The sequence below is a fragment of the Orcinus orca genome, chromosome 8 (assembly GCF_937001465.1).
Source record: "Orcinus orca chromosome 8, mOrcOrc1.1, whole genome shotgun sequence".
Classification (NCBI taxonomy): domain Eukaryota; kingdom Metazoa; phylum Chordata; class Mammalia; order Artiodactyla; family Delphinidae; genus Orcinus; species Orcinus orca.
The window spans coordinates 42,833,344-42,845,116 of record NC_064566.1 but is presented as its reverse complement, the minus strand read 5'-3'; the positions used below and the strand labels follow the sequence as shown (position 1 = coordinate 42,845,116).

Here is an 11,773-nt window from a genome sequence, read left to right as displayed (position 1 = left end):
ATTCTGTGTGTCACTGTCACCTTCAAGGATCAGACTGCAAAGGATAAGGCCCTGCAGCACATGGCCGCCATGTCGTCAGCCCAGATCGTATCAGCCACTGCCATTCACAACAAGCTGGGGCTGCCAGGGATCCCACGCCCCACCTTCCCAGGGGCGCCGGGGGTAAGTCATGAGGTGGATCCACAATGATGGGCCCTGAGTGCATGGGGTCCACGTGGCCAAGCACAGAGCCATCCACCTGGCACTTCTTGTTAATTGGGTCAGGTGTAAGAGAGGGTAAGGACCATTTTGTGGCGCCCTGTTGCTGAGTGCAAAATGGTGAAAGAAAGCATGGAGCGCGGGAGAGGGGGAGAGTAAGAGAGGGAGAAGGAGAGGGAAGGAGCTTAGTCCCTGAAGACATGGAATTAAGTATCACTTTTTTGGTGCCCTTCCAGGTTGTTATCTGCCTCTTCAGCTCTATCATTTTAATCCTGGCCCTTGGTCTCTGTTCCTGTGTCCTCAGGGTCACTTTATGGCAACTGACTCCTAAAGGGACAGAAGTATTCTATTATCATTTTCATTTTGCACCTGCCAAGGGCTGAGAAGCTTAATGTTATGATCTCATTAAATCCTCAAAATAATCTTAAATGCCTCTTACTGTTATTGCCATTTTACAGATGAGAAAACTGGAGTTAATTAGTAACAAAACAGGAGTTTGGGTGACTTGATCGTAATCACATGGTTAGCGATGTCAGGACTCATACCCAGGGCTCTCTGACTCCCTTGACATCCTACTGCCTTTCCAGCAGGCCTCCAGTCAGCGGGCACCAGAAAGCTCAGGAAAGCTCACAGCAAAGGAGGCGTTTCTGCTGCTGCTCCGAGCTCCTGGCCTCTCGTTCTGAGCTGTGTCCTCTCCCCGGTGCTGGGAGCTGTGGAGGCACATGTTACACAGGAAACATTTCAGAATGGAGGGAGGAGGAGAAGGGTGGGTAGGCACATGGGTAAAGCAGTCAGATGAGATATTTTTGAACCCTCTGCAGTGCACCCAGATTTCAGTTGGGTGTCAGGTGAACGCTGAAGAGCTGCTGCCTAGTCCCTGCCGTCCAGGAGATTTTCTGGAAGAAAAGCCAGAGGGAGCTGTAGGTTGCAATCTTCTGCAGGGCAGCGACCATATCTGCATTTAGGGAAGGTCACTTTGCAGCTGGTGGATGATCTGAACCCACTGTCTTTAGCAAAGATTACAGTGCACAGACATCCTGAGCATCATAACCCTGAAGCTTTTTGCATTTTGCCTTCCAGTTCTGGCCGGGAATGATACAAACAGGACAGCCTGGATCCTCACAAGAGTAAGTTTGAGGAGGGGCCAGCAGTGACAACTAGGGGCTGGTCACAGCCCACCCCGGGTAGAGGTTTCCTGGCATCAGACTGCCTGCAGGCTTGGAGGAGAAGGGAGAATTAACCTGAGATCACCAAAGTCATCCCCTATTGTTATCTACTGAGGCCAATAGCAGGAAAGAGACTGCTCAGATCCGGGAGACGTGTAAACACCTCACTCCCACCTTAAGTATTAGTGGTCATGCAGCTGGCAACAGGAGGAGGGGCTCCATCCCTTCATGGCTTTGGGGGGCAGAGCCTGGGGTCCTCCTGGAAGTGCTTGCTTGAGAGAGGGCAGTGGAGGTGATCCTATAGCCCATTTTATTCCGGCTTTCCCTGTAGTGGGGGCAGCTAATAGAAAGTCCTACTGATGCTTTGAGGGCGAGGGAAGCAAGCTCAGTAAGCTGGAAGATAAGGGCAGTCTAGGGATAAAAGCAGAAAGGAACTCCTGCCCATGTATTCTCAAAAGAACTAGAGCTATTTGGCCCAGAGAAGGAGAGCCTGAAACGTCCCAATCCCTTGCCTGGAGATGGTGACCACTGACCTCGGTCTCTGCAGGGATCAGAGGAGAGGTTCAGAGGTAGATATCACAGCATGTGCAAGGCAGGCTGACGTCTGTCCAGCTTGTCCCCCAGAACTGGCATGAGGCTTGGTGGTTTGGTCCCCAGCAGCCTGCTGGCCCGTCTCAAATGGACAGCATACCTGGGTCTCTGTCTTGGCAGAGGTCTGCCTGGGCTGTGCTACCGCCTGCAGACAGGGAACCTTACGGTGGCGAGGCCCCCAGGTGGGTCCCTAGCCCTGGGAGGCCAAGGCCAGGCCTGGGAAGTAGCCGCTGCTGCAGTCGTGGTTTCTGACTCTTCTCCGTCCTCTGTCTCCAGCGTCAAGCCCTTTGTGCAGCAGGCCTACCCTATCCAGCCAGCGGTCACAGCCCCCATTCCAGGTGAGTCTCTGCGGGACCCTCTTGCTTTGTTCCACAGCTGCACACCCTCCCTCACTTGCAGAGCCATGGACGCCCCCTTCTCGCCGGCACCCTCCTTAAGGCAGGGTTAGCCCGGAGCTCAGGAGGGTCAGGGGGGTGTCCCCTCCCAGGTCCTGATTCGCCTGGGTCATCTCTAGAGAGCTCTTCTCATGGGCTTTTAAAGAAACAGGAAGCCTGATCACTTTCACTCAGGACCCTGGGTCATCCTTGGAAGGGGAAGTTCCTGTGGTTCTTCCCTCATCATAAACAGGCCATGTGGGGCAGTCCCAGTCTTGAGGGCAGATAGGGTTTTACTCACCCTTTCTCAGAGAAGTGCGTTTCAATTCCGAGCACGCTTTTTTAAAGGAAGCCCAGCCAGAAACCGGGGACCCAGCCGGCCTGCCTGCCTCCCGCCGCACGCAGGTGCAGAGGCTCAGTGGGACTCTCTCCGTTAGAGACTCCCCAGGCTGCCGTGCATTCGCTCGTCACCCTCTGCTCCAACACCACGGAGCATTCCAAGAGAGTATTCCACAGTGCTGGTGACTGCAGTCTTAGGGAAGGAGATGGTTGAGCACAGGAGGTCTTTGTTGCCTGTCTTTCCTGTCTCACAGGAGATCTTTGCCAGCACCTGCTTCCACTCTTCGTCACTCTTGTCGTGGTCCCCAGCGAGGCCCCTTTGCCCAGGATTAGGTGTCCTCACGCCACAGCCCTTAACCTGAGCTGGCGCCGGCTTTAGAAAGAGCCGCCACGTGCATTGCGCTTCTCCGGCTGGCCCTGCCTCTGGGCTCCTCCACCAGAGCCCACCACTGCCTGGCTCAGCTCCACCCCTGACTCTGGTGGACGGGCCTGTTGGCCTTTCCTCCTGGTAGGGCCCTGCCCCGGGGTTGGCCTGAGGCCCGAGGGGAGGTGAGCGGCCAGGTTGAAGGTGACGATCGATCGGTATTTCAGGGTTTGAGCCTGCGTCAGCCCCAGCTCCCTCGGTCCCGGCCTGGCAGGGCCGCTCCATTGGCACAACCAAACTCCGCCTGGTGGAGTTCTCAGCTTTCCTCGAACAGCAGCGAGACCCAGACTCGGTGAGTGTGCCCAGAGAGGTGTGTCCTGAACCCAGGGTTTGCCCCTCTTTCCCTGCCCTCAGGCCTGACAGGTAACCTGTGTGAAGCAGACCTGGTGGAGGATAGCGGAACAGCCCTTCAATTAAGAGAAAAGGTATTTCTGTTGACAAAATATGTGGAACTTCAGAGCTAAATGGTTATGGTGCTGTGGGCTGCGAACTCCAAGGATTGCTGGAGCTGTAGCGAAGGACCTTAACGGGCTCTTCTTGCACGTGGTGAAATGTAACGTGTTCTGAGCCCTGCCCCGTGGCTGGTGCTCTGTGCAAAGCTTGTAGATAGGATCACATTTAACCCTCACAGAACCCCATGAGGGTAGGTGCTCTGTGGTACACGAGAAAACAGAGAGGTTAAGTAATTTCCCTATAGCCACAGAGTTACGGATTAGAGATTCCAACTCATGTCTTTAAAACTCAAGCCTAAACGTTTAGCCATTATTCTATACTTCTTTTCAGAGCTGTGTCTTCTCAAGATAGCAAGAAGTACAGAGTAGTACTTAAGTAATTTGAAGTGGAATGTGATGCATTATAATACCATAAATGCCAAGAACATTGGCATCTGGACTCTATTTGTCGCTTTTCTTCCTTCCCATTTCCCTGCCCCATCTAGTGCCCGTCATCCCCCTGTTTCTCAGCCAGGCCCACCATTTCCCCTGCATATGTGAGCCTCCCTTCTTTCCCACCCGACAAGCCTGAGACCCTGTCTTCCCTCCCACTCCTTGGCTGTGATTATGAGCACTGCATCTGTGTGTGGGTGAGCCCAAGGCAAAAACTAAAGAAATCATGAGTTTGTCTTTGGGAGCTTTACCAACTCCTTTCCCTAATTTGTACCTCACCCCACCCTGCTGATCTCGGGGGCTACCAAAAGCACACAGGTGCCATGCTCTCCGGGTATTTGCCGCCTTGCTGTCATTCTGTTACCAGGAAAAATCATCATGAATGAGTTCACCGTCTGTTGTAAGTAACTTGGATACAGACATCTGGAGGTGACCTCTCCTGGGAGTGTTTGTACTTTGGCTCGCTGGAAAGCCTCTGATGGTAGGATGGGGGAGAACCCACAGGTAGAGGGGTTTCCGCCAGCCGTCACCAGAGTGGAGACTCGGGAACCCACGTGTGGCCCCCTGACATTTCTGTCTATGAATTGTGAATGCTGGGAGCTGGTGGAAAACTAGAGCCTGCTCCAAAATTAGGAAAAAATGAAGAAGGAGATGTAGAGTAGGTCATTGGGCCCATTGAGGCAGGTCAAGGAAAATGAGATTATTGAGAACAGGGAAGAGAAGGCCACCTGGATCCTCTTCTCTAGTGTCTGAGTGGCTTTACAAGAAGGGTGATGGTGAGAGCTTAAATCCCTGTCTGCGGGAGCATTGAAATAAACAACCAAAAAGATTACCTTCCTTTTCTTCCTCTTCTGTCTGAGAAGTGTAGATGGTTCTTTGGCTGAAGACTGGGCTTTTGGCCCAGATTGTGCTTCTGCTTTCTGTAACTTGTGTTTGTATGACACCTCATTGCTCGCAGAGTACATTGTCATTGGTTATTTTATTTTGTCCTCAACGTGCTGCTGGTGAACTGCATTCTTTTTTTCCCCATTGTACAGATGAAGAAACTGAGGCCCAGGCACATTAAATGACTTAGGATATTTAGCCAATAAGCAGGAGGACCAGGAGTTCAGATCTTCCGTTTCCATGTACTCTCTTCACTACTGTGAACCACCACCAATTGTGAAGGTCTCTTGGATTGTGTTTTCAGCCTGTGTATCTCCTGTATCAGCAAATCTCTCTCTTTGCTTCTGACCATTTTTTTAAGGAATAGAACTCCAAGACATTGGGAAGCAGAAGTCCCAAGATGTTAGTTGTTATCCTTGTTACAAGACTCAATATAATGTTTTATCACCAAAAAAAGAAACAATTTTTTTGTTTTTTTAATTTAAAAAGACTATGGCAGCCCCCTCATGTTGTAACTGTCCTCCTTAGTTATGGACCTGTTGGGGCCCAGGATGACCAGTTCCTCTTTTTCCTGTTGTTGGTGTTAATTGGGCTTCACACTGTGAATCACCGGCAGATTCATTCAGTCCATTCTATAAACATTTATGAGCACTTGCATGTTCAGGGCGCTGTACCGAGGAGGGGCCGGCCCAGTGCTGCACAGCCAGCCACTGACTCTGCCCTTGGCGGGGGTGGGGGGTGGGGGTGACGTCTAGTGGGGGAGGCACATGAGGCGATAGTCACACATGAGGCCACTGCAAAGTGTGGTGACCGCTGGGGAGGGAGAACACTGGATGCTGTGAATGAGGGACAGGGAACCGGGTAGGCTTCGTCAAGGAAGCAGCCCTCATGCCAAAAGGTAGAGCATCGATATGGGCAGGGACGAGTAAGGGAGAAGAGCACTCGAGGGGCGATGACTCTGTTGTAGATAAAGCAGGAGGTGAAAGCTGGTGACTAGCTTAGAAAGGCAGGGCCCACCAAGTCCTTGGAATAGAGTCTAGAGATACTTGTTTCATGTATGTTCAGGATTACACTGAAGACTCTGAACGGTTCGCAGTTGGCAAGGCAGAAATTGAGACACAGATGTAGAGAACAAACATGTGGACACCAAGGGGGGAAAGTGGCGGAGAGGGGTGGGTAGGATGAATTGGGAGCTTTTGATTGACATATATACACTAATATGTATAAGATGGATAACTAATAAGAACCTGCTGTATAAAAAAATAAATAAAATTCAAAAAAAAAGAATCTGAACGGTTCAACTAGATTTGACCTTTCACTGATGAATGAACAGGTTTGCCTCTTTAGCTTAGTCTCTAACACGTGACTTTAATGGTGACAGATGTGGTAAACTAGAGAGTGAATTTCCAGAGTAGGAGGGACTTAAGGGAGACCACCCTGGACCGAGGACCAGGCAAACTAGATTCTCCTCTTGGCTTTGTTGCTCCCCAAGTGTGCCTTAATTCCTCTTGGGCGACAATACAGGCAGAAAAGGGTTCAGACCTGCCCACAGCCATTGACTAACGATCTCTCCAAGCCTCTTCTATAGAAAGAAATAGAATTACCTACCTCATAGGGCTGTGATAGGGATGAAAAAGAATCACACTGCACCAAGCTCATTAATTTATTTGCTTGGTTTTTGCCAGCACTACCCATAGACCCATGATTCCAGTGAACCCAAGCCATTGCAAAGACGTAGGGGGAAATGTGTGTACATGTCTGTATGTAGACAAAGATTTGCAGAATCCCAAGTTGAATTTGTTTAGGACCTTTAATTATTTGTCACTTCGTTGGCTTCCTTATCAAATTAACATGCTTAATGTTTGATGTTAAATTTTAAGGGTAGTATATCCAAATTTGTTTAAATGTACCAGGTGAGTTTCTTTTCGATGGCTTTAAATTTTCCTGTAGCTGGAAGTCTGAAAGCCAAAGAAACCATTCACATGCTACATGTTTTTTCAGTGTGACCTTGGACCTCAAGGGCCTTTACATGTTCATTGTAACAGCACCTTATGTTTGCAAAATGAAGCACATATTACATAACTGGAGAGGCTGGTGCTTGAGACTTGCCAGAATGCTTGTTTTAAGTAATCTTGTGAATTCTCCCCCATTTCAGTTAGTCAGCCACCTCTTTTAGTCCCAGCCATGCTGGAAATTCACTCTTCAGTTTACCACGTGTCACCTGCTACCACTAAAGATGCTTCACAATTCTGCCACCCCTACCAGCAGTAGTACTGGTGATAGCCAGCACTGTCTTACGCAACCCTATGACATAGCCTGCCCAGTATTAGGCAGCCAGCTGACATTGGAAATGGGATTCAGATCCAGGTCTGTCGATTCCATATCCTGAGACCTGTAACCAAAGGTTCTCGGGTCCATTTGTATCTGATGTGTGTACCTGTAGCCAGCCATAATCTACAAGGAGCTAAGGGAAGACTAATCTGGGGGATGAACGCCCCCTGCTGGCTCTGCCTCATGTGTAAACCAGACATTTCCCGGAGTCTGTGGTTGTTTATATTGGTGGAGAACCAGCAAGTCAGTCCCTCTGTTACCTTTGGCTCCACTAGAAGCTAAGAGAAAAACAGCAGAGGGTGAAGAAAGGAAGATCTAAAAAACAAAGACTATTTTAGAAGTGGTTAGTAATGCTTGAAAGTACACTTTCTACACGATTTCAGTGTTGCGTATCAAAGGGTGTTAAGTGCAAAATCCTCCACCCAGGGTGGGCTTTTTAAAAGGGCCTCGCCTGTAATCAGGGCCCAGTTCCTGGAGACCTGGAGCAGCTGCTCCTTTAGAGAAATGAAAACCCGGCCTTGATGAGCTGTGAGCTGAATCCCGTGTGTGCATGCAGAGTGGTTTTCCTGATAAAGCCTAATGGGATCCCTCTACCTGCCCCCTGGTGCAGGGCAGGTTCCTCCAGCAGCCCCGAAGCTCAGCCACATCTTCCCAGGCAGAGGTTGTGTATTTAATGCCTACCGTGATCTGGATTCCAGAGCAAGCAGGGCTGTGAGCAGGAAGAGAGTGTGTGAGTTCGGTTAGGTAGGAGTTACACAGCCAGAGAAAGGCAAGCTTTGGGATGGAGAGGGCAGGACAGGAGATTATTCTCTTTAGGTTTTGAAGGAGCAGTATCTTGGGGAAGGAGAAGTTCCATGATGTGCAGGAGCACACCTGGCCAGGGAGACACCTCTGCTAGTTGCAGCCATCACGATGACCTCCAGCATTGGCTGAGCTGTGTCCCAAGCCCTGCGTGCCAAGCATTTGACACAGGCACTGTTCTTACGTCCCGTCTCTCAGTAATGGAACGGAGGCTCAGCAGCATTAAGGTACACTATCAAGTTCCACTGCCAGGAAATGGCCGTGCCGTGGTTTGTCTCCCCTTTGTATATTCACCATGTCACTGTACTTTTGAAGAAATTAAAAAATCACTCAGATGCAAAAACGGCTGCCCTTCAAGGTCTGAGCTCCCCAAGCACAGCCTGGATGTAGCAGGCCCTTCACACGGGGGCAGCCAGTGAAGGCAGGTGATTGGGACATTTGGAGAAAGAAAAGTAAGGACCCTTGATTTGGGCTCCACAGGAGGAGAGAATTCCCGAATGATACCCAGGCCTGGACGATGGCAGTTCCTCAACCAGAAGGTGAGGAGTTTTGCTGCCTGGAGTGACCTGGCCCCTTATCTTTATTTGTAAGTGGCTGGAACAGCCTAAAAGCATGGGACTTCCCCAGTGCGGGGAGTGAGTCAGCAGTCTTCACAGCCTGAGGGAACCTGAGTTCTTCCCTCTGGGGGGAGTCTTGTCCCTCAAGATTTGCAAATATATTCTGCAGACAGCCTGATTCTTTTCCATACAGGCAGTTGGTTAGATGTGGACCCCAAGGAGGATTTCATGGTTTTATGTAGCTTCTTTCAAAGGCCTAAATTCACAGATCAACTGAAATTCCTTTGTCAGATCTCACAGATCCCGACTCTGGTTTGGAAAATGTGACCAGTGCAACTCTGAGGAAATAAAACATGGAGGAGGGCCGTGGCAGAAAGAAGAGTCAATTGTTTTGTATGGGAATTCAGTTGGAGAAGTAAGATCAGAAGCAAGGTTCAGATTCCAGATTGCCAGGAGGATCCTCGCCTATATCCTGGACAGAGTGGAAGAGGGCAAGTTCTCTTTGAAGAAGCTTCCAAGCCCTGCCGTGCCTGCTGATCAGGGGGTCGCTGCATCTCAGAGCGGGGTTGTGTGTTCATAGGAAACAGCTCTTTGGGGAGATTTGGTTTCTGGTCCTTCAGAAAAAAGACTCTTTCTCTCCCTCAGTTCATGGCTTGTGTGTGGCTCTCATTAATAGTGAACCTGCATCCTAGCATCTGTGCAGCTCCCTAAGGCTCACACAAACTGTCATGTTTCCTGTTTTGTTTGACCTCACACTGACCCGTGAGATGAGCAGGCCAGGTGACATCTCTGTTCAGATGAGGACACCACAGCCCAGAAAGTTTAAGCAACTTGGCTCAGGCCACACAGCTCAGAAACAGCAGGGCCTGGATTCTAACCCATGGGTTCTTAATGTACGCATCACATATTTGAGTAAATGGTCAGAAAGCACGTTTGGCCTTCCAGGTCCTCAGGAGGTCTGACGGTTGGCTGTGCTCAATGTTCATGCTTCTGCCTGCTTTTTCTCTTACGTGTTACCACGTGTGGTCTTCCAGTAGGACGTGGGACATGGAGTGTTCTCCAGTGCTGGAGGTGACAGGTCGCTGTGACAGCCTTTCCCACCCTGTCCTGCACGACTGCCAAGCTGTGCTGTCAGCTCATCCATGCCAACTGCACCCTCTCGTAGCAGCAGTGGGTGGTTTGCTCTCCATGTCTGAGCTTCTCTGGACGCTCACCCTCTTTATTCATGACCATTTGGGGATGAGGCAATTGAAAGCATCTGGAAATCTGGGTTTTATAGACATTTCACAGAGGCCCAGCCAGGCTCCATCTGCTTTCCTTAGCAGGTCAGCCACCCACCCCCACCCCCACCCCCGCCTGCCTTCCTGGTCGCTGTCCCTGTACTCAGCCAGTGGGCCTTAAGGGCTGCACTTGTGTGGGGAAGACGCACTTCTTTTTAAGAAAACAGCAGCCGCTCCATGGAGGAGGTGGTGGTGGAAGTGGGAGGTGGGGTGAGGGGTTGCATCCTGGTGTGAGATCCAGGAAGGAAGGACCGATTCGTTCCTTGTTTCTTGTGTTCAGTGATGTTTCTTTCTGGGAAGAGCACAGGGAGGGGAGGAAGCAGCACCGGGGGGCCAAGTAGCCAGAACAGGGCTGGTGCCTCTGGACCAGCTAGCTGAGGAGAGAGCCTGCTGGAGCGTGAGCTCAGGCAAGCTCCTCTCCCCAGGGACTGAAGACGCAGGCCACTTTCCGTGGCTTGGTCCTGCATCCACTCCCTGTCCCTGCAGGGCCCAGGGGCCGTCACAGGTTGCCCAGGCTGCGCTGGGGGGGTCTGAGCAGACTGTCCAGGCAGGAAAATAACAGGAAGCAAATGTAGGTGATTTGTCCTTGTTCTGTTTCAACTTGTACATTAGCATCCCTTGACATAAGTTATTTGTCTTGGTTTCTTTGAATTCCTAAGTGGATTATAATTTTTCTCCCGGTATTATTTGACAGCAGTCATTTTTCAAGGTTTTACTGCGTTCTTCAAATACTTGGAATTTTTGGAATAAGTTTAGGGAAAGACCGCCATCTTCAGGTCAGACAGTGTAGTGCAGCGTTGGGGTGTGTCCAAGGGAGCCTCTCAGATGCCAAGGACCAGCAGATTCTTAGGGCTTTCCCTTTCCTTTTGCATAAAAAGTGAACTGCCTCATCAGAGGGCTCTGGACTAGAACGTATTAGCAGCCCTTTCAAAAAAGGGAAAAGAAAATTAAACCCCAGTGGCCACTTTGGGAGTTGCTTGTTCTGGTTTGTCTCATCTGCAGTAATGGGCAACCGCCCAGGCTGCCCTAGCCCCACTTGCGAGGACAGACTTTGCATTCTTCACGGACACGCCTTGGGGGTAGTTCAGGGGCCGGATTCCTCAAGGCCCCATGTACACGTCACCCCTACCTCAGCTGCCCTACAGTACAGTGCATAATGGCAGTGTCGGGACAGTAGAAATCACCAATGTGTCTGAAACTTTCCTCTCAATTTCTGCTTTAAATTTTTAGTATTTCCATTTCGTTGCTGTCAGAGGAACAGCCATAATTTCAAGTAATCTCACCCGAAGTACAGAAACATCGTGATTATTGGGGAAAATAATAATAGCAATGATAATAATAACAAATTACATGCTTGGCACAGCGTTGCGGATTTTCCACGTGTGATCTCCTTTAAGCATCGTGACGCTCCTTCGAGGTAGGTACTGTTATTATCCCTGCATTACCGATGTGGAGAGGCCTGAAAGCGCCCCTCCCAGATGACTCAGCTAGGAAGCGGTGCCGGCGCCAGGACTCAGACCCAGACCCTGTCTGATTTCTGAGTCTGGTGCTCAGCCCTCCTCCCCTGCAGCCTCCCTAAGCAGCAGAGAGAGAGGGAGAGCCAGAGACCAGGAAGGAAAGCGACCTTGCAGAACAGCTTTGGAGGAGGGGGAAAGTCCTTTGTTAATCCCCCAGGGTAGCTAAATTACCCTTCACAAGTCACTTTGGGGAGATTTTAGGATTACATTTACCTTTATCACTGTTTACAACTGCTGTGAAGAATAACTGGAGAGGTTCTAGCAATAAAAAGAGAAAATGAGCATTTCCCCAAGCCAGAATAGAAATCTGTGTATCAAGATTGTGTCAGGGGCTGCTGAGCCGCGGGACATCTCAATCCAGGTAGGATTGTGCCGGTGCAACATCAGTCTTTCTGGTGAACCCTGCAGGCAGACAGGGTCCAAGCT

At 50.2% G+C, this 11,773-nt stretch overlaps 1 protein-coding gene across 13 annotated transcripts in view; it reads left to right on the top strand.

The window, feature by feature from the left end:
• TEAD1 (TEA domain transcription factor 1) overlaps positions 1 to 11,773 on the top strand; it is a 262,180-nt gene that overhangs the window by 203,926 nt on the left and 46,481 nt on the right. For 12 of the 13 annotated variants that reach the window (XM_004279174.3, XM_049713805.1, XM_049713802.1 and 9 more), the window contains 4 exons: positions 28 to 162; positions 1,279 to 1,325; positions 2,232 to 2,293; positions 3,260 to 3,384. In XM_004279174.3, coding sequence (XP_004279222.1) covers positions 28 to 162; positions 1,279 to 1,325; positions 2,232 to 2,293; positions 3,260 to 3,384 — 369 coding nt within the window. Of the gene's footprint in view, positions 1 to 27; positions 163 to 1,278; positions 1,326 to 2,231; positions 2,294 to 3,259; positions 3,385 to 3,446; positions 3,518 to 11,773 lie in introns of all 13 variants that reach the window. The other variant, XM_049713801.1, reaches the window with a different exon arrangement.